Raw genomic sequence first — 23,370 nt, 5'->3', positions numbered from 1 at the left:
AAAAGTCAGAATTGCGAGTTTATGTGACGCAATTCTGAGAAAAATGTAAACTCGAAATTGCGAGAAAAAAGTCAGAATTGTAAGATAAAAAGTTGCAATTAACTTTATTTATTTATTTTTTATTCAGTGGCAGAAACAGGTTTCCATAGTTATTTATGTCAAAGACAACTTTAAAATGTATGTTGCTGAAAATTTTAAGGCAATAATATCATGATCTTTACTGGGGACACAAAAGGCACCGAATCCCATGAATGACCAAACACCTAATTTTTTATTTGAACTATACCTTTAAGAGCTAATCAGTTTTGGTTACCATTGACTTCTATGTTCTTGTATGGAGAGAAAAAAACAGTTTGTAAAAATACACACAAGATCAAGTTAATATTTCTTTGTAAAAAATGTAATCATTTTTTCATGACTTTCCTTGTAGCTATAATAGAAGCGACACTGTCAGTGGAAGTCAGTCGGCTGACACCAACTTCACAGTCGGGCAGATGTTACAGAAGTCAAACTTCCGAGACAAGTCTGCGATAAATAAAACTCACTTCTCAGCAACAGTATTCTACTTCGACTTTACAGCCCTTCACAATTCAGGAGGAGAGAAGGGTGTGCGCAGTCTCCGGGCGAATCGCCTGCTCAGTGCGGGAATCGAACCCATGACAGAAGTGGAGTTGAATGCGGATGTCCTCCACGGCGCAGTGACACTGATAAGGAACTGGAGTCTCGGGATGTGCTCGTTTTAACTCCGACGAGCTTCTGCAAAATTCACGCTAAGGACGACGATTTCATCGCTAAACTGGCGTGAATAATTTCGCCAGTGGAGAACGTCTTCCGTCTAAATATCAAAAGAAGAATTCTGACTGCAGGAAAATGGGAAGTACAGTGATGGACTCCAAGAAAAAGGACAGCGCAAAGAAATCCTCAAAGAAAAAGAGAACTCTGCGCCTGAACATGCCAGTGAGTTTATTTTCGCTGTTTATATTTTATTACTTTACTGCTTTGTTAAGTGAAGTCAATTCCGCTTGAGTGTTGCTGCGTGGGCGTCTGGAACGCTTTTGATACGTTTACTGTCTTTAAAGTAGTCTTCTCGTTGTCTACAGTAGGTTACATTTCAAACGTTCTGATGCATTTTTGGAACGTTAGATAGCTTGTTACATTTTTAGAACATCTTTATGTTACATTGTTGCTTCAGAAGTTACTGCAACTTATTAAGCTCAAATTTCAGACGATGTGTTTTGAGTTGCGTAGTATTTTTTATTACTACGGTTGTGCGGTGCGAAGTATAAAAGTATCATTTTTAGTATGAAATCAGTTCTGCTTGAGCTGTCAAAACATGAGTTGCAAACCCTCCCCCGCACCGACGTCAACGCGTGTAGCAAACATGAACGCGTGTGTAAGCTTTGGTTGAACACGAGCAGGCCTGCATTTGATTGCGTACTACAACTAAACAAAGTACGCGGTAGTGTATTGTTAACGGGTTTAAAAGAACTGCACGAAAAGTACGCGCAAATTGTAAACGCTTTGGCACACCATGCTATTGCTTGAGCCAGGCTGTTTATAAAGCTGAAAGAGGAAGTGAGCGAAACAGCTGTAAGAGAGCGCGTTTTGCTCAGCCGTGACTCATCATAGGGTTACATGCCGAAATACAAACTCCCACTGTCTGCATAATTAACATCAAGGCCAGGTCTGTATATTATCCCTTTATGGAATGCCATTCAAGGGCATCTACTCAAAACAAAGATAAGTTAAAGTTATGACTCTGATGTTCTGTCTTTCTTGGAGATAATAAGTAAGCCATCCTGCATTCTGTAGCCAAACATTTTCTCTCTTAGCATGCACTGTAGAGTCCTCTCAGGTTTTCAAAGGGATGCAAGATTTCCTGCTCATAGCTGTCAATATTTTGAGACACACTGCTACTTAAGAATTAGATCATAAAAATGAATATTCTAACATTATTTAACATTATTGACCCAAACACATTAATGATGGTATTTTATTTTTTTCAGTTTTTTTTTCCATGACACATACCATAATCGTTGGCATTTTGACACCAGTGACGTTATTAAATGCAAAAATAAAAATGCAGAGATTCGAAGGAGAGAATATTGTTTGTGAATTATGTCATTTTCTTTCTGTTCCTCACACGAAGCGTTGACAAGGGTCAATATTTTGAAATTGAAATTTATACATCACCTGAAAGCTGAATAAAGCTTTCCATTGATGTATGGCTTGTTAAGATAGGGCAATATTTGGTTGAGATACAACTATTTGAAAATCTGAAATTGTGAGATTTAAACTCGCTATTGCGAGTTATAAAGTCAGAATTCCAAGATATAAACTCGCAATTCTGAGAAATAAAGTCGCATTTATCAGTCAAAATAAATAAAGTCGAAATTAACAGTCAAAATTGCAGGTTTATATCTTGCAATTTTGACTTTATAACTCGCAATTCTGACTTTATAATTCACAACTGTGGGTTTATATCTCACAGTTCTGAGAAAAAAAGAATTGCGAGTTTATGTGACGCAATTCTGAGAAAAATGTAAACTCGAAATTGCGAGAAAAATGTCAGAATTGTGAGATAAAAAGTCGCAATTGACAAGGGTCAGTATTTTGAAATGGAAATTTATACATCACCTGAAAGCTGAATAAAGCTTTCCATTGATGTATGGTTTGTTAGGACAGGGCAATATTTGGTTGAGATACAACTATTTGAAAATCTGGAATCTGAGGGTGCCAAAAAAATCTAAATACTGTGAAAATTGCCTTTAAAGTTGTCCAAATAAAGTTCTTAGCAATGCATATGACTAATCAAATATTAAGTTTTGATATATTTACGGTAGGAAATTGACAAAATATCTTCATGGAACATTAATATCCTACTGATTTTTGGCATAAAAGAAAAATCTATAATTTTTCCCCATTCAGTTTAGAAAAATACCAGTTTATTCCGACTGGTTTTGTGGTCCAGGGTCATACAATATTACACACAAGCTCTAAGGATTATTTTCATGGACATTTCCTTTTTAAAATTTGATAGACGAAATTACAGTGAACTGTTATAAAGAAATGTGGGAAGTACATCAGAGTTTAACGAATTATCGACAGAGAATAATGTAGGACGGGGACTTGGTTCTATGGATGTTGAGATGTGGGCTTTGCTCTCAAAAGTGGAGGCAGATGAACGTGAAAAGACAGGGTTTAAACTGACTACATGACTGAAAGTCACCAGACAGAAGTCTAGTTATGACATGTTGATTAAGAATTATGAGGTTAAAAACTATGACATGCATGGATGTATAGATGGTTTGCACTTACATCATGATTTGGTCAGTTATCCGGATGCACGGCCATATTGGAGATACTCGGATGTAAACAACAGCATTGATTGCACGGTTAATGTACTACTGAATACACTAATTTATGCTGTCTAAACCACGGACAAAACGTGTGGAAGCTGCTAAATTGTATAGAGAAGGACTAAGGAAGCAGGAAAGGCACAATATTTTTACAAACTAAAGTAAATAGGTGGTAAAGATACAAATGAGCAGTATTAATTAAGATACTAGCCTAATATTTCACCTACCTGACTGGAAATGATAAGAACAAACATGAATGTTGCCCTGGAAATCCTGGTTGAGTTTGGCCAACCACAAACGCCTTTTGTTCCTCAGTTTTTTTGCACTCTTCTTAGTACAGCCCAAAACATGACAAAAAAATGTCAATTTTCAGCAGCAATAATCAACAAAATATACAAGTTTTGTTTGGTTCAGTGGCATTGTTTACGTTCAGTGCTGTCGTGTAAACGCTATTGTTCACAGTAAGGTCTATAACATGCGATTAAAAAATACATAGGGAGAATTTTCTTTTCCATTGACTTTAAAATAGTGTTGCTTTCGTCAACGAAAATTATGACTAAATATCGTCGTCAACGAACCTTTATCACGTGACGAAAACGAGACGAGACGAAACGAAAATGCTGGTCATGTGACGATGACTATATAAAATGTATTATGAAATATCGTTGACGATTAAAAACGAGACTAAATGTTGTTTACAAAATAAAAACTATGCTAAAATGTCTCTTTATTTTCGTTGACGAAAACGAGACGAAACGAAATGTTAGAATGTTAGATTGATGTGCGCATGCCCAGTTGCCAGAGCTGTATCCCTTCTAGCCTAAACCGCAAGCGAGCGGCGTCACTCCCTCAAGCTCCACTCGCTGCATTATCTAGAAGACGCCCACAAACAAAGTTAAGTCTGACACAGATAAAGGGACCAATGCCCGGCCAGATAGGGTTCATATTTGGGGGGAAAAGAAGGAAGAACACATACATTTTTTCTACAAAAAAAAAAAAAAAGCTTTTCGAAGCACCAACGGGATCAACTGTATCTAAAAGGGTTCATTACTCGAAGCTTTTCAACACGTTGTACACTAATGACATCTTGTGGTCAAAGGTGGAAAACGTTTCTTTTGCATCCCAGTTGTCCAAGCAATTTTTGGACAATTTCATAAAATAAATACATTTATGCTAAGAAAACCATAAGAAATATTTTACTTACAGAAGGTATAAATGAATTAATCTGTAAATAAACTTAAAAAAACAAAAGTACAAAAGATTCTTGTATGCATAGATGATCAAGTAAATTAAGAATATTGTTAAGTTGATTAATTTTATTATTCGAAGCCTCTGTGTCGTATGTCACATCATTAATTTTTAGTAAATTGTAGCTTGACCATTCAAACCTTGTTTCTCTGTTTTTTTTTTCCCTGGCATTGTCATGTGATGCTATTTTATTTATTGTTTTTATTAAATTTTTATTTATGTGTGTGTACTTCTAACATGTTTGGTAGGTAAAATAAATATTGTAAATTCAAATTAGAGCATCTTCTGCAATGGATGCATTTTTCAGCCTATAAGGTAACAAAAATATAATAAGATAACCTTGTTTGAAATGGGTTTAGCTAAAAGAAAACTTTGGTTTTGTCTATACTAGGTACTTATACTATATTGACTGAGTTAAATAAAATTGCATTACTAAAAATAGACTAAATGTAATCAGTTTTCGTAGACTAAAACTAGACTAAAATGTCATTAGTTTTCGTCGACTAAAACTAGACTAAAATAGTCGTGGGTAATTCTGACTAAAATAAGACTAAAATGCTCAGACTTTTAGTCGACTAAAACTTGACTAGACTAAAAGGTGTATGAACTTGACTAAAACTAATAAAAACTAAAATGTCAGGTTCACACAAAGACTAGACTAAAACTAAAATGAAAATCGGCCGCCAAAAACAACACTACTTTAAAACATATCTTTTTGTGTTTCACAGAATTAATAACAGCAGAGAAGTTTCGTACAACATGAGTGTGAGTAAATACTGAGGTGATTTGTGAATTAATTGTTGCTTTAAAACAGGTGTGCAAACCTGTTCCTGCAGGGCCGGTGTCCTGCAGAGTTTAGCTTTAATTCTAATTAAACACAGCTGAATCAGCTAATCATGATTACTTATAGGTGGCATTTACACAACACCATTTTCAACTAAATACGGACACCTTTTTATGCATTTTGGCCGTTTATTTACACAACAGCTGCGATTTTGGGGCCTGAAAATGCAAACTTGAAAATGCTTCAAAGTGCAGGTTTTTGAAAATGATACCTTTATCCTCACTGTGTAAACTACAAAAATTTGAATATTTGAAAACTGTGTAGTCATGCACTTATGTGTTGAGTCTATAGAGTGTTTTCACAACGTGTCATCAGTCGGCCATATTGGCACCAATGAACGTAAACAGTGCCACTGAACCGAACGAAACTTGCGTTTTTTGCTGATTATTGCTGCTGAAAATTGTCAATTATTGTCATGTTTTGGGCTGTACTAATCAGTCGGACCAGTAAAAACATTTGAAGTATTATAAGCTGCGTTTCCATTACCCCTTAAATTGCGCAAAATGAAACTGCGAATTGAAAATACGGCTAATGGAAACGCGTCAATTGCGCAAAAACTGCCATAAATCGGGAAAAAATTTTTACAAAAAAAATTCAGTTTTAGTCGCATAACGTCGGTTAATGAAAATGCCGTCATTTTGCAATACATTTTAATTGACATTTATAAAATTTCGCCAAAGTTTTGCACAAATCTGTGATAGAAATGTGCCTATAGACTGCGAAAAAGTCAAGGAGAAGAGCTCAAAAAATTGTCTGCGGAACAAAAGGTGTTGGAGGTTGGCCAAACTGACTTAAGAAGTCTAAATTATTACTTATAAAGTGAAAACCATGAAGTTAAAATTATGACTTTAAAAGGTTGAAATTATGACATACTTCTGTGGTGTGTATTGAACTTGGTCCTCAACTGTTTTAAGCCAAGTAAATTTGTTTTAGAATGTCCCACAAATGTGTTTATAAAGTCATTAAGTCAGTTTAGACTTGTAAAATCATAATTTCGACTTTTGTAATCTCATAATTACGATTTGTAAAGTCATAATTTCAATTTAATAAATCATATTTTTTTAATAAGTCAAGATTTTCGACTTTTTAAAGCATGATTTTTTTTCTAATGTGGCTGAAATGGGCTTCCATATGGTTCAGTCCAGGATTTCCAGGGCAAGAATCTTGACAACATTTGTGTTTATTCTTATCATTTCCAGTCAGGTAGGTGTAATATTAGGCTAATATCTTAATTAATACTTCTGGTATGTATCTTTACCACCTATTAACTTTAGTTTGTCAAAATATTGTGCCCTTTCCTGCTTACTAAGTCCTTCTCTATATGATTTAGCAGTGTCCAAATGTTTTTTTTTTCCATAATTTAGACAGCATAAATTAGCAATACAACGTATTCAGTAGTACATTATCCGTGCAATCCATGCTGTTGTTTACATCCGAGTATAACCAGTAACTGACCAAAACGTGACATAAAATGCAAACCCTCTATAGGTATTTGCGCAGGCCCATAGTGTTTCTTTACAAAGTGTCATCACCAACTGCCTGGAAAAATGTAAAAGAAAACTTTTCCTATTTTAGTACACAGTCTTCAGGCAAGTATGAAGCTTGTTGGAGTTCTTCTCTGTAAACATGTTTTTCCTGTCATGGCCAATAAACATCATGTTTATGGATTGGTTAAGTACATTCTATTCTAATTAATTGCGCAATAAGCAGTTAACAGGTGTCCTGGTTTACTCCGATTCCTTTAGGGGATTTAAGATATATCTGAACATGTTACTTATTTCTTTGACCTCTTTCCGACAATTTTATCTCTCTTCCTCATCCTCTGCCTCATCCTGAACCATAACTCTCTGCCTGTAGCCATAAACTTAATCTGAATCATAAACATAACCACTTGTAAACATAACACTTCTTAATGCAAACACTGAAAAATAATTTCCTTTGTCCTTCCAGTGCTGCAGAATGACTAAAGTACTCTGTTTCTCATTAGCAAAACATCCATTACGATTGACTACAGCCGCTTTCTTGTAAATAACATACCACGTAGACTTTAAAAGTTTGTTTGTGGTCCACAGAGCAAAGGTCTTCTTGACGCCTTCCAAAGATATGAGATATCAGATGTCAACCTAATTTAAGAGTAACATAAAAACAATACGCTGCCTGCTCTAGTTTACACTTTGGTTTACAATTTCTTGTTTAGGAAAAACTGTTTAAACTTGCTTTCTTATACTGATAACATTTTTTAATAATAATCTCTCAATAGATTATAGATCCTATAAATCCTGCAGTCGTGGCCAAAAGTTTTGAGAATGACACAAATATTAGTTTTCACAAAGTTTGCTGCTCAACTGCTTTTAGATCTTTGTTTCAGTTGTTTCTGTGATGTACTGAAATATAATTACAAGCACTTCATACGTTTCAAAGGCTTTTATCGACAATTACATGACATTTATGCAAAGAGTCAGTATTTGCAGTGTTGGCCCTTCTTTTTCAGGACCTCTGCAATTCGACTGGGCATGCTCTCAATCAACTTCTGGGCCAAATCCTGACTGATAGCAACCCATTCTTTCATAATCACTTTTTGGAGTTTGTCAGAATTAGTGGGTTTTTGTTTGTCCACCCGCCTCTTGAGGATTGACCACAAGTTCTCAATGGGATTAAGATCTGGGGAGTTTCCAGGCCATGGACCCAAAATTTCAACGTTTTGGTCCCCGAGCCACTTAGTTATCACTTTTGCCTTATGGCACGGTGCTCCATCGTGTTGGAAAATGCACTGTTCTTCACCAAAGTGTTGTTGGATTGTTGGAAGAAGTTGCTGTTGGAGGGTGTTTTGGTACCATTCTTTATTCATGGCTGTGTTTTTGGGCAAAATTGTGAGTGAGCCCACTCCCTTGGATGAGAAGCAACCCCACACATGAATGGTCTCAGGATGCTTTACTGTTGCCATGACACAGGACTGATGGTAGCGCTCACCTTTTCTTCTCCGGACAAGCCTTTTTCCAGATGCCCCAAACAATCGGAAAGAGGCTTCATCGGAGAATATGACTTTGCCCCAGTCCTCAGCAGTCCATTCGCCATACTTTTTGCAGAAGATCAATCTGTCCTTGCTGTTTTTTTTTTGGAGAGAAGTGGCTTCTTTGCTGCCCTTCTTGACACCAGGCCATCTTCCAAAAGTCTTGGCCTCACTGTGCGTTCAGATGCGCTCACACCTGCCTGCTGCCATTCCTGAGCAAGCTCTGCACTGGTGGCACTCCGATCCCGCAGCTGAATCCTCTTTAGGAGACGATCCTGGCGCTTGCTGGACTTTCTTGGACGCCCTGAAGCCTTCTTAACAATGCAGTGGAAAGTTTATTTCTGGATTAAGTTAATTTTCATTGGCAAAGAAGGACTATGCAATTCATCTGATCACTCTTCATAACATTCTGGAGTATATGCAAATTGCGATTATAAAAACTTAAGCAGCAACTTTTCCAATTTCCAATATTTATGTAATTCTCAAAACTTTTGGCCACGACTGTATATGTGACCCTGGACCACAAAATCAGTCATAAAGGCTGAATAAAAGCTGAATAATTGAATATTGAATAGCTGTCCATTGATGTATTGTTTGTTAGGATAGGACAATATTTGGCCAAGATACAACTATTTAAAAATCTAGAAGCTGAGTGTGCAAAAAAATATAAATACTGAGAAAATTGCCTTTAAAGTTGTCCAAGTGAAGTTTTAGCCATGCATATTACTAATCAAAAATTAAGTTTTGATAATGGTCAATTATTGTCATATTTGGGCTGTACAAATCGGTCGAACCAGTGAAAACATTTAAAGTATTTTAGTCTGTGAAAAAAGTCATAGACGTTGTCTGAGGAACAAAAGGCATTAGTGGTTGGGCAAACTGAACCAAATGGTCACATGATGACAAGGTAAAAAAGTCATTTAGTCGGAATTATGACTTAAGAAGTCTAAATTATGACTTATAAAGTCAAAATTATGAGTTAAAAATTTAAAATATGACTTTAAAAGTCAAAATGATGACTGACTTAAGGTGAAGGTGAAGTCAAAATTATGCCTCAGAAAATCAAAATTATGACTTATAAAATCAAAATTATGACATAATTGTGTGGTGTGTATTGAACTTGATCCACCAAACTGTTTTAGGCCAAGATAATTTGTTTTAAAATGTCCTGTTTATCACTTTAAAGTTGTCCAAATGAAGTCCTTAGCGATGCATATTACTAATCAAAAATTAAGTTTTGATACATTTATGGTAGTAAATTTACAAAATATCTTCATGGAACATGATCTTTACTTAATATCCTAATGATTTTTGGCATAAAAGAAAAATCGATCATTTTTGACCCATACAATGTATTGTTGGCTATTTGTACAAATATAACAGGGGCACACTAGGAAAAGTTGCTATGGTCATTTTTGGGTTACAGTCTCCATTTAAAATACAGGAGGAATACAACAAATCCTACTGAACAGTAATTGTCTTTTAGATTCTGATATTTCATCATATTTTCCTATATGAGGCTCCTGACAAACAAGAAATTTCCTACATTTAATTCATCATTTAATGGCCACTATATTTCCAGTTATTCATCTGCCTTCATATTCATAACATCTCTGTCCGTATGAGAGGTGTGTCCTGGCTCCGCTCATAAAGGACTCTCTGTTCGTACACTACAGTTTGGGAGGGAGTTGTAGCCTAAGTGAAGAAATCTAAAGTCTTGGCCTCAATACAAAACCATAAAATCCCTGGCACCACAAGAAATATATATAACTGTGCTCATCGATGGATTTCTGTGAGTAGGACAGCATAAGGTACTGTAGCTTGGTTCTGGACATCATCAGTGAAGACGAAATTCCTGCCTGTCAGTGAGTGCTGTTTATTTGTGGTACTTGTTAAAACGGCTTGTTGAGCTTGAGAGGAGTAGCTAGCAATAACACTAGCAACCACCTTTGCATCATGGCAAAAGACTGAGCAGTAGAGCAGTTCTTTATTTGCTGTGACAGTGTTCTGCTATTCTAGTGGTTTATTATGTCAATATAATACACTTCTTTTAATAGATGGCATCACTTACATGTGGAGGGTTTCACTAAAGGAAGTAGTTTATCACTTCATCTAACTAGGCTTAATTTTCAGAAAGTGAAACTGTAGCACTGTGACAAAATATAGTTAAAACCTTTGTCAATATGCATTAAAGAGATAGATCACCTTAATAATGAAAGGCCTTTCAAGACGTAGGTGAGAAGATCCTTGGTGATTCATAACATACAAGTCAATGGCTACCGGAACTTTAAGAATCAAAACAAGCATATACAGGCAAGACAAAATTAATATCTGTGGCTGTATGGATATATTGAGATCTTATGAAAGGAAATAATCAGCCTGTGCAAGAAATGGAAAGATATTTACAACATTATCATCTGTAATCCATAGCCTCAGGCAAATTTCTGGAGTAATGTCTGGTTCACGAATGAACCATTTATTTGAACCGGTTCATTTTGGTGAACTAGTTGAACCAGTTTATCAAATCAAATTGAACCATCTGAATCAGTTTGTGGCCTGAGCAGCACAGATCTACAAGTTACTCAATGAAAACTTATATTTGGGCATTCTTGTCAGTCACTCCGACTCGAAATGAGCCAAAATAGCAGCATATACACTACCAGTCAAAAGTTTTTAAACAGTAAGATTGTTTTTATGTTTTTAAATAAGTCTCCTTTGCTGACCAAGCCTGCATTTATTTGATCCAAAATACAGCAACAACAGTAATTTTTTTTATATATATATTTTTACTATTTAAAATAACTGGTTTCTATTTGAATGTTTTTTTTTTTAAATGTAATTTATTCCTGTGATCAAAGCTACATTTTCTGCATCATTACTCCAGTCTTTAGTGTCACATGATCCTTTAGAAATTATTCTAATATGCTGATTTGTTGCTCAAGAAAGAATTTTATTTTTATTATTATCATCAATATGTAGAACAGAGTAATCTTTTTCGGGATTCTTTGATGAATAGAAAGATCCAAAAATCAGCATTTATCTGAAATAAAAAGCTTTTGTAACATTATACACTATACCAAAAGCTTGGAGTGAGTATAATGTTTTATTTATTTATTTATTTATTTATTTGTTTATTTATTTATTTATTTTGTTTTGAATTAATTAAAAGTAATTATAAAGACATTTATAATGTTACAAAAGATTTATATTTCAGATAAATGCTGCTCTTCTGAACTTTCTATTCATCAAAAACCTGAAAAAATTCTACGCTTTTTTTAACACATTAACAATAATAAATGTAAATGTTTTTTGAGCAGCAAATCAGAATATTCAAATATTTTTTGAAGGGATCATGTGACATTGAAGACTGGAGTAGTGTCTGAAATAAATGATGCTAAAAATTCAACTTTGAAATCACAGGAATAAATTACATTTTAAAATATATTCAAATAGAAAACAGTAACAACTTTTTTTCTGTTTTACTGTAATTTGGATTAAAAAAAATCCAGGTTTGGTGAGCGGAAGAGACTTCTTTAAAAAATATAAAAAATCTTACTGTTCAAAAACTTTTGACTGGTAGTATATGATCCTATGATGCTGGTTTTTGCTGACTCATTCAGGGCTCCAGTTACTCAGTAAGTGAACTGAGGAAACATTTCGGACCGAAGATGGATGAGCCAGTGATATGTGCGTGCATGAACCGAGCACTTGAAAGGGTGAAATTAAAGTTTTTATGGTTTCTCATAGTTTATATAAAACGGTGAGCTGATGAAGTCTAGTTTATTTACTTTATACACTTTAGACATGTAAAACATCCCTGTTTCACATAATTATTGGGTGTTGTAATAATATAATTGCGTATACGTTACATTATTGCCTAATTGCATAAACAAACTGGTGAAATGATTATTTGAACCAGTTCAATGAAACAAACTGTCAGAAAGAACCAGTTCACAGAAAGAGGTCAGACTTTCCCATTTGCCTAAGGCTACAGGCAATAATATTGTAAATAATGTTCAGTTTATTGCACTGACCGATCATTTTGCATCCTAAGATCTCAATACATTGTCACCTGATATGTTTTTTGACTTTCAAAGTGACGGTAGCCAACGACTTGCATTTTATGCATCACCGAAGACCACAGTTTCAGAAGTTTTCACTTGTTCTGCATAAGAATAAAAATCATCTTTATCTTGGATAGTCTGAGGTGAGTAAATGACCATCAAATTATCGGTGAACTATCGCTTTAAAGGAACACTCCACTTTTTTTGGAAATAGGCTCATTCTCCAACTCCCCTCGAGTTAATAAGTTGATTTTTACCGTTTTGAAATCCATTCAGCCGTTCTCCTGTTCTGGCGATATCACTTTTAGCATAGCTTAGCATAGATCATTGAATCCTATTAGACCAGTAGCATCGCGTTCAGAAATGACCAACGAGTTTCCATATTTGTTGTATTTAAAACTTGACTCTTCTGTAGTTATATCGTGTACTAAGACCGGTGGAAATGCAAAGCTGCGAGTTTCTAGGTTGATAAGATTAGGAACTACACTTCCACTCTGGCGTAATAGTCAAGGAAGTTAGTTCCTAATCTTATCAGCCTAGAAAATTGAAGCTTTGCATTTCCACCAGTCTTAGCACACGATATAACTACAGAAGAGTCAAGTTTTAAATAGGACAAATATCGAAACTCGTTGGTCATTTTTTAACGTGATGCTATTGGTCTAATAGGATTCAATGATCTATGCTAAGCTATGCTAAAAGTGATATCGCCAGAACAGGAGAACGGCTGAATGGATTTCAAAACGGTAAAACTCAACTTATTAACTCGGGGGGGAGTTGGAGAATGAGCCTATTTCCAAAAAAAGTGGAGTGTTCCTTTAACAGATTTGACCTGGCCCTTACATGAGCTGTGCTAAACTAGTTGGACAGGAGTAGCATGTATTGTAAACTGATAACGAATCGAAAACCTTGAGCAGGTAAATGTGTTATTGTGTACTTTCATTCATTCAGCTATAACGTGTCACTTGGCAAGCTAGTTTAAAGACCTGAGGTAAACAAAGAGTGTAGTTCTAGTTTGAAAACGAATTCAAGATCATTACAGTTTAAATACTTAGTAAATACCTTGGTTTTCTCAGTTGTCCAAGTTACCTTACTTTTCCTAAAATGAATTTGAATGAAGGGTTATAAAACCAAACTAGGCATATATTTTAGTGTCAAACTTTTTTTTTTTCATTGCATTGGATAATTCTTTTTGTGAAAGGGAATTGTGTTTGAGCTACTCTTTGTTCAGAGAAATCTACTTATTCAAAGCAGTTAAATGAGTGTTGAACAGTTGCCTAAAACATGTCTAAACTTTGACATCGCCCCCCACGGTGATGTTTTTTCAGGCCCAACAAAAAGGCATCAGTCGACAAAACCAGCCAGCGTTTGATCCTGTTCCCAGTCTGCCTCCATTGAATAAGAGATTAGAAAGTCCATTTTGTCTTTTTTTGTGTGAATCAGGAATGTCTGGCAGACTAAAATCGAACTCACACAGTCATGAATTACATCCTAAATGGCTGGTTAATCCTGATTTTGTACATAATTTAACAGCACATGCTTAAAGAATAATAAGGTTAACGATTGCTAAATAACTTTGATTCTGTTCAGCATTGTTGATTCTGTCTTCATCCATTCACTACTCTCTGTGTTCAATATATAAAAGAATATGGGCCTAAAGTTCTATACTGTTCTATACAGTTATAAATGCTATTATGGATGCATTAAAATATTATATGCATTATGAAACCTGCTAAAGATTACATTTAAGTGTTATTTAATTTTTATTGTTAAAATGTTAATTTTAAGTGAGTCTTTAAATGTTAAAACAGGAATAATCAGCATTCACAATTCAATTTTCAATATCAGCCAAAAGCAATAATAAATAAAAAATTGTAAAATCAACTGATAACCTATGGTAACAATAAATCTTCTAAAGAAGTATATTATGACTGTTATTCATGACTGTTATTCATGTTTTGATTCGTATAGTTTTTTTTTATCATTAACACGTTGTTTTGTCTTTCAACAGGATTTGAGCACATTCACATCCTCTCTTATGGACGGAGAGACTGACAGAGCAGATAAAGATGATATGCGCAAGGTAAAACACACAAAATAGCTACAGTTGAGGTTAAAAGTTTACAAACATCTTGCAGAATCTGCAAAATGTCAATTACTTTTCCAAAATAAGAGGGATCATAAAAAATGTATGTTATGTTTTATTTAGCACTGACCTGAATAAGATATTTCACATAAAAGATGTTTACATATAGTCCACAAGAGCAAATAACAGTTGAATTTATAAAAATTACCCTGTTGAAAAGTTTACATACACTTGATTCTTAATACTGTGTTGCTACCTGAATGTTGTCGTTGTTTTTTTTGTAGTGATAGTTGTTCATAAGTCCCTTGTTTGTTCTGAACAGTTAAACGTCCCACAAATTCTTTGGTTTTCCAGCATTTTTGAACCATTTCCAACAATAACTGTATGGTTTTGAGATCCATCTTTTCACACTGAGGACAACTGATGGACTCATATGCAATTATTACAGAAGGTTCAAACGCTCACTGATGCTTCAGAAGGAAACATGATGCATTAAGAGCTGGGGGGTGAAAACTTTTTGAATTTGAAGATCTAAATATTAACTTCTTTTGTCTTTTGGGAAACATGTAAGTATCTTCTATGGCTTCTGAAGGGCAGTACTAAATGAAAAAACATGATATTTAGGCAAAATAAGAAAAATGTACACACATCCATACTGTTCAAAAGTTTTCACCCCCCATCTCTTGATGCATGGTTTTTCCTTCTGAAGCATCAGTAACCGTTTGAACCTTTTGTAATAGTTGCATACGAGTCCCTCAGTTGTCCTCAGTGTAAAAAGATGGATCTCAAAATCATACAGTCATTGTTGGAAAACATATTGTGTAGATATTATTAACATGAGAATGTACATTTGTAAAAATTACATATCGCATTATAGGTAACATATATGGCAATATATGTCATATTTCCAAATCAGGAGCATTTCAAATCACTTCAGTTTCATTTCAGTTAGCATGCCTCCAGTCCTTATAAAGCTGCTTCCTACTGTATTAGGTCACTAGGATTTGGAACGGAGCCTTTGCATCTGCGTTTTAAAGGAATGATGTGTGGATTGTTACACCACAGGTTATATTACACAGAAATAGAGCTGACTTGTCTAAACATGCACTTAAGCAATGAAGACAAGGTTTGTTAGTAAAGAAAAGAGTGGGAGTGTGCTGCCTGTGCTAGTTTTGCGGTTGGCTTGGCTTAGTAACGTTGGCTGAAACATTGCTGATGAATAAAAGTCAAGGCAAAATTTCTTCGCACATCCTGTTCTTTCACTGTCAGACTCAACCATTTCAATGCTCCCTTTACGGCAATGATGATTTTGCACAGAAAGGAAAAAAACGAAGCCAGGATTTAAATGGAAGGAAACTTAGTCCTGCATGTGCCAAGATTTCTAATTGAATTGTATAAATGTCAGTATTGTCCCATGCACAGGCAGTTCTGCATTATTTATTGCCATGCTACAGCTCTAATGGCTTTTATATTTATTTGCCTTGTTGATGTGATACATGTCTAAGATTAAACATGAATTAACTGTGCCAAACATAAAAGTGCCTATAAAATTGATTCACCCCTTTTATAACATTTAATATATACATCTCACCCACTCAGAGCTAAGCTGGAAGGTGACGCCTATCCCTAGCCTTGTACTCAAGCCAAATAAAGCCAGTTCAATGAAAAAAGCCTGTGAAGCAACAGCAGCCTATGGGCACATTAGCAAATAAACAATCGTAGTGTTTGCCAAAGAGTTGAAGGTCAGCGCTTTGAAATACTAACTTTTCTAGGCTTTAGTGCTGGCTTCATTCAAAACTGATTGTCCATTGTGCAATGAAGAATGAGAAAACAGCTTGATTTCAGGTGTGGCTTTGTGTACTGAGATCAGCCACACAAAACAGTTAATCTTTTCAATAGTTTTTATGAGACTGTCTAAATGAACTGTATAAAAGAACTAACAAGTTTTGTGACATAAAGTTACCAGAGTTTGGTTAATAATTTAATATACACTAAAAGGTCACTATTTATATGCCTCGATTTGACTAGAAGCCTTGAGGTCACTTCACAGTTGATAAATTCCTATCTCTTCTCAGTTCTTGTTGAAAATATTTCTCCACCAGCATGTGTTGTGCAATGTTTTGGCTTTGTCTCGCTTTTTCAAGCAGCATGCTGATGTAGTAACATTCTCATCCTGTTCTACCCTGTTATCACATTGATGCATGAAGTACTTCATTCTTGCTTTTATCTGACATTGGCATTGCAAGGCTCTCTGCTTTTGGCCGATTCAAAATTCTTGAACTTCAAAACGAATGGCCAGATTATGGCTGATGGGTAAGGAGATTCTGTGTCCATTACTGAGCTTGAGATATCATGCTGAGTGTTATAGAATCAGTTGACTGTCCTAATGTAATTTCCTGTATATTTTACCCTCTGTTAAGCTCTGCCCTCTTGGTTACTTTTGCTTAGTCAGGCAAGCTTTTTAGAACATCCCAGAACATTATGGAAGAAGTTAAACTGGTGTTCTTTTTTTCCACAGGGAAATTGATTTTTAACAATAAGTTCTAAACCTTTAAAGACAGACCTACTGTGAGCTCTGAGGTTGTTAATCAATGGTATATTCTTTTGCATATTAGATATTATTTTTTAAATTTCTCTAAACTCTATATAATCCCAGCCGAGGAAGAAAGGTCTTATCTAGCAAAATGATTTTGCTATTTTCTAAAAAAAAAAAAAAAAATTACCATTTATATACTTTTTAACCACAAACGCTTGTCTTGTCTAGCTCTGTGTGAACTGTGTGTATTTCTGTTTATAACAGTTAGGGTATGTCGAAAAACTCCCATCTCATTTTTTCTTTTAACTTCAAAATTGCCCTACATCGCTGCAGACGTATACCGACCCAGTGTTTACAAAGGCAGCTTTCTCAATGTTTGCATTTTTTTGCTCCCTCCGATTCCAAATAGTTGTACCTCAGCCAAATATTGTCCTATCCTAACAAACCATGCATCAATGGAAACCTTGTTTATTCAACGTTCAGATGATAAATACATCCTATTTTTTTATTTACTCTTATGACTGGTTTTGTCGTGAATTTAAATCAATTGGAAAAAAGTAGAAAGATAGAAAGAAATAATATTTGTTTTATTTAAAGCCTTGACATTTTTTACAGCATACACACACACATATTTATTTTGCTGTAGCTAATTACTTTTTGAACAATAAAACTTATATAAAATTTTGCTTATATAAAATAATATATTTACGCAGGTTTTATAGCTTCTGGAAATATTTTTCAGCACATTTGTCCCTAATTACAAACATGCATTCTTACTCAAGCATACACAAAGAGCCAAATCATAAATACACTGATGAAAAACAACAGATCACAATCGTCATTGTACAAAATATCTCATACTTCCCTTAAAATAAAGTGTGACCAAAAATACTTCTCGAACCAGCATTAGTGAAAAAGCGGACAGGCACTAATGCACTCTTTTGGACTGACTGAATGAATGGATATTATTCTAACATGGGCTACAATGAAGTGTGACACTGCAAAAATCTTATAGCTGCCATACTTTGGGATTATAAAAGTTTGTGTAAAAAAATCAAAGCACACATAACATAGCATAGACTTACATCAGAAAACAGCAAACGCTTGTCAGACAGCAACAGCTGCTAAGACCGAATTGGTCTGTGAGGTTTTGGGGCAGGGGTTGCTTATATTAAAATGGCTCAGAAACCACATTGTACTTTAGGTAAAAGCAGTTATTCTTTTTATTTTTGTATGGTCATAGTTAGAAGTTGGTAAGAGAAAAATATCTTACATCAGCAGAAATGGAAATAGACAGGATCTACATGGAGTGTTTCTGTTACACTGTAACTTCAACAACTCAAGAGTTCATTAAATATATTTCCATTTTTTCCCTCAGGGTGACAGAAGGGACTCAGCAAGCCCATGTTTGAAGCCTCGAGCTGGCCAACCCAGTACCCCAGCTTCAGCCCCCATATGTCCTAGAACAAGCCCAGGCACTCCTAAAACTCTCTTCCCACATCCACTATCATCTCACCAGGACTCACCTCCCAAATCTCCCCGTCGTCTCAGTTTCAGTGGCATCTTCCGCTCCTCGTCCAGCTCAGCCCCTGCCAGCATCAAGCTCTTCTCCAAATCTAGAAAAGGTGAGACACAAGTCTGTTCATTTAACATCGTCAGTTGATTTCAACCCTTGTTCTTTTCCATCAATACAAAATACTGCATATTTCAGGCTTGGTGATTAATGAAATGGATATTGAAGTATAACGTCCTGGCCCTGTTTTTAGGTTATTTTGTTACTTAGCTAATGTAATTAGCTGTTCCTAAGCCAAGTTATAGGATATTATATTATTATATGTACACTATATTGCCAAAAGTGTTGGGACACCCTGTTCTAATGAACAGGTTTAACTATTTTAGTAATTTCCATGTGTTCAAATCTTAATGTTTAAGCATATAATGTTATTTTAGGGAATTTTGTGCTTCTAATTTTATAGGAACAGTTTAGACACAACCCTTTTCTATTCTAAGATGGCAAGATGTGCATAAAGCAAGGTTCAAAGAGAAATGATTGATTCAGTCAGTGTGGAAGACCTTGACTAATCTGCATAAAGCCAAGTCCTAAACCCAGCTGAACATCTCTGGTGTGACTTTAAATGCAGACCTTGAGCCAAAAACTCATCACCAAACACCAATGATTTACATATGGGTACAGTCATTTTACACACTTCCAACTGGTGCAACAGAGATGGAAATAAAAATTTTAAATATACAAATTATACTTCAATTTTTGTTGCCACAGTTTTGGAAGTGCCTTTTTCTGTTCTAAAGAAGGGGGTGTCCCAATACTTTTGTCCATAGTGTATATACAAGTCATTTGTGTTTGGCGATGAGATTTTGGCTCAAGGTCTGCATTTAGAGGTGTTCAGCTGGGATTAGGACTTGGCTTTATGCAGACCAGTCAAGTTCTTCCACACTGACTGAATCAATCATTTCTCTATGAACCTTGCTATATTCACAGAGGCATTGTCATGTTAGAATAGAAAGGGTCCTGCCCAAACTGTTGCTATAAAATTAGAAGCACACAATTCCCTAGAATATCATTACATGCTTAAACATTAAGATTTATACTCATGGAAATTACTAAAGTAATCAAACCTTTTCATTAGAAGGGGGTGTCCCAATACTTTCGGCAATATAGTGTATATTGACCTGTCAACATCTAGAACCTGAACTATAAATTTTATTAAAAAGAAATGATTATACATTTTATTTATTTATTTTTTCTACCATTATGAGACATATTGCATTATGGATTGTAAATGAGGATTTGAAGTACTATATGGAGTATTTTTGCCCTAGTTTCAGGCTGTAGATGAAGATTAACACACACAAAAAACAACACCAGCGTGGTAAAAATTAATTCTTTAGTTAGTCAGTATTCTCTGTGTATTGGTTGCAGGTCTGTTTTGCATCTTCTCTTTTGTTATAATGGTTTTGGGGAAGCTGATCAGTGTAGCACAGAATTTGGCTTCCTGTTGACTTTCAAAACATCAGAACAGGAAGTGGTAAGATCATGATTTGGGTTTCGCAGCCTTTGATTTTCTAATGACTAAAACCATTAGAGCACATGCTGTTAGACCAAATTGAGCAGATCTAATGTGCCCATTAAGCCGTTTCTAAGATAATGGGGCACAGACAAGAGCCCACATTAGTGTTTTTCTAGTCAGAGTCAAGTGGTGGCATGGAATTGACTCGAGTGAGGGCTTGTTGCAGGATTTACAGGTCAGGGTCAAATTCACAGTCGATTTGCTGACTTATACAATTCCTCAATCATCCTTAAAGAAAGGCTTGTTGCTTTAATTAAACTTCATGTCGGTATCAAGAGGAATCAAGTATTAATGTACCGTGACATAATTCTAACATAGATATTTAGATACTCACAGATTTGTTTTGCAAAATTAAGAAATATGCAGGAGAGCTAGCTGTACTGTAAATACAGCATCCTAAAAAGTTTTGAAATCTTGCTTTCAACATCACTGCATCTATTATCTTTCTTTATAAGATTACTGCATAGTTGTATTTCTTATGATGTCAGGTTGTCAGTGACAGGAATAGTTTTGTCACATAGCTTTTAAAGGTTAATAACTACACCCAAAATGAAAATCCTGTCATTATTTACTCACCCTCGTGTCTTCCCAAACTTGTATGACTTTCTTTCTTCTGTGGAACGTAAAAGAAGATATCTTGAAAGGTATTTTTTGTCCATACATTGGAAATCAATAGGGTCTAATTAGGGCTGGGCGATTTGGCCTAAAATCAAAATCTCGATTAATTGAACATTTTAACCCGATTACGATTAATGAACGATTATTTTATTCATTAATAAAATTATATTTAATTATATTTAAATAATATTTATTTTTTTGCCCTCATAGTTCACTGACAAGTTTTGTACAGTAAATATGCGCACATATTACAAGTGAGAGATTTTTGAATGAAGGGTGCACACACTATCTACTATCTATGATTATTTATTGAACATCAGTGTTGAACAACTGAAATTAAAGCACACATTGCTTAAAATGAAAAGTCACATTTTTCTTAAATTAGTGAAAATAAATAACTTGCACTTTTGGAAACAAAATAAATTATTTGTACAATAATAATAAATATTAAAAGTAGAAAATAAGCAGAATCTCTTCTAAATAAAATTACTCTTGTATATCCTTTAAATACTTTTTACTGTATAAATACTGCTTAAGCTCTCCATCGACATGTCGGCGGAATAACGTAACGTAACGGAGCGGGGTCACGTGACTCCACACGCAGTAGTGTTTTTAAAGGGAAAGTAATTGAAATAATTGACCTGGAAAAATTTGATCGATTATAGGTTCTGAATGTCGATTTCGATTACTTTTCGATTAATCGCCCAGCCCTAGGTCTAATGTTGTTGGTACCCAGCATTCTTCAAAATATATTTTATGTTCAGCAGAAGAAAGTTAATCATACAGGTTTGGACCAACATGAGAGTGAGTAAATAATGACAGGATTGTCATTTTTTTTGGTGAACTGTCACTTTAAGAGTCAAAGCTCTTTTGACATTTATTAGCTTTATGTAACTGATTAGGAGTAATTGTTAGAATGGCCAAGGATTTGCATTCTCCATGTAAAACTGATCGTGCAGACCAAACCGTAAGTCATAGAGACTTAAAACTTGTAGGGATGGTAGTACTCTCACTGCCAACAACGTTACCAAGGCTCACCCCAATCGGCCTGACAGGGGCGCTACAGCGGTCAAAAGTACGAAATCGCTCATAAATCCAAAACAAAGTGTCTTATGTCATTGGAATCCTTGACTCAAAACCTACTTTTGCAAACTGGTCCTAGGTTTTTTGCCCGATCGGAACCAAACCAGTGCAAAAAGATTCTCTGGACACTGAATATCAATGATTATTTAAAAAAGTCAAACTTTCAATTCACCATCGCAAATGGATGCAAAAACATTCTAAAGGGGGCAGGGTTACTTTTAGTAGAAAACTCCTGAACGGGATGAGATTTTATCGCCAAACTCAGAACACTTATGTATGAGCTCAATATGAGGACACAGGACAAACTTGGTGGTGCTATAAGAGGGAAAAGACATAAAAATGGCTATACCTAGGCAGCCTTTTTTCCAAGCAACATGAACATTGTTGTGCACAGTCTTGGCCCAAGTGTCTACAAGGACTTTTGTGCAACTAATTGGCTGATGAAGTTTGAGCACCTATTAGACAAAGTTAACGGAGGCCAATTGGAACTAAACACGGTGGGCCTGTTTGACTCACAGCCCCAAAAGTCTGTAAGAGATTTGAAAGAAATCGGCCACTGGGGAGCGATATCGCATTTTTCTAGCATAAGCGATTGTACTTTGCACGTTTTTTTGCACATACACATGATATTCAAATCATATGACAGAACTCCTCATTTTGGACAACTTTGCTTCTTGAATCAATGCTGTCAATCAAATCATTTGTTAAATGATTGAGAAGATATAAAAAGCCTACTTTTGCAAACTTGTCCTAGGTTTTTCGCTCAATCTGGAAAAAACACTGCAGTACAATTCTCTGGACTCTCTAGGTCAATAATGATACAAAAAACTGTTGAAATTTACCATTTGGGAAGCTACAATGTTGTTTAGAAAAGGGGCCTGTCTAAATTTACTCAAAATCCTATAAAGCCTAAAGGAAAACTCAAAACTTCACAAAAACTGGTGAGCATATGCGACAGGTGATTCTAAAGATCGGACTACAGCTGGCACTATAACAGTCATAAACGTTAAAAAAAACCTATTTCTATGTTAAATAACCTGTATTTGCTACATAATGTCTTTTAGCATATGTGCTTAAATGCCATAAAACGCTTGAACCCCGGAAATTGCTGCTTGCAGCTAAATTTTACATTCATAATTCGGCAAACACTTTCATTCAAAGTGACTTTAAAATAAGAAATTGGTTTGTCCTAAGGAGACATTATGTGCACTTACCTTTTACTTGCACAGAAAATAACTGGTTCAGTAAATCACAGTCAGCAAATCAAAAGCACAACAGAAAAAAACAGCACCTTCACAGTCTGCTTTCAAGCGTTAGTTGTTTGGTTCCAGAGATTGTGCTCAGTTTTCCTTGCCAGTTCCAAAATCTGCTGACAGTCAATGAATAATGCACATTTTCTTAATGATCTTTTGATTATGTCCTTTTGTCTGTGTCTC

At 35.2% G+C, this 23,370-nt stretch overlaps 1 protein-coding gene across 1 annotated transcript in view; it reads left to right on the top strand.

Moving 5' to 3' along the window:
• The first annotated feature begins 674 nt into the window (after positions 1–674).
• The window catches only part of prkag2b (protein kinase, AMP-activated, gamma 2 non-catalytic subunit b), a 69,380-nt gene continuing 46,684 nt past the window's right edge, over positions 675–23,370 (top strand). The window contains exons 1-3 of the mRNA XM_073849471.1: positions 675–957; positions 14,534–14,605; positions 18,523–18,769. Coding sequence (XP_073705572.1) covers positions 871–957; positions 14,534–14,605; positions 18,523–18,769 — 406 coding nt within the window. The 5' untranslated portion in view covers positions 675–870. The remainder of the gene's footprint in view (positions 958–14,533; positions 14,606–18,522; positions 18,770–23,370) is intronic.

This window comes from Garra rufa, chromosome 10 (assembly GCF_049309525.1).
Source record: "Garra rufa chromosome 10, GarRuf1.0, whole genome shotgun sequence".
In the NCBI taxonomy this organism is placed as follows: domain Eukaryota; kingdom Metazoa; phylum Chordata; class Actinopteri; order Cypriniformes; family Cyprinidae; genus Garra; species Garra rufa.
Note: the sequence above shows the minus strand (reverse complement) of the source record. Positions and strands in the feature narration are given on the sequence as shown.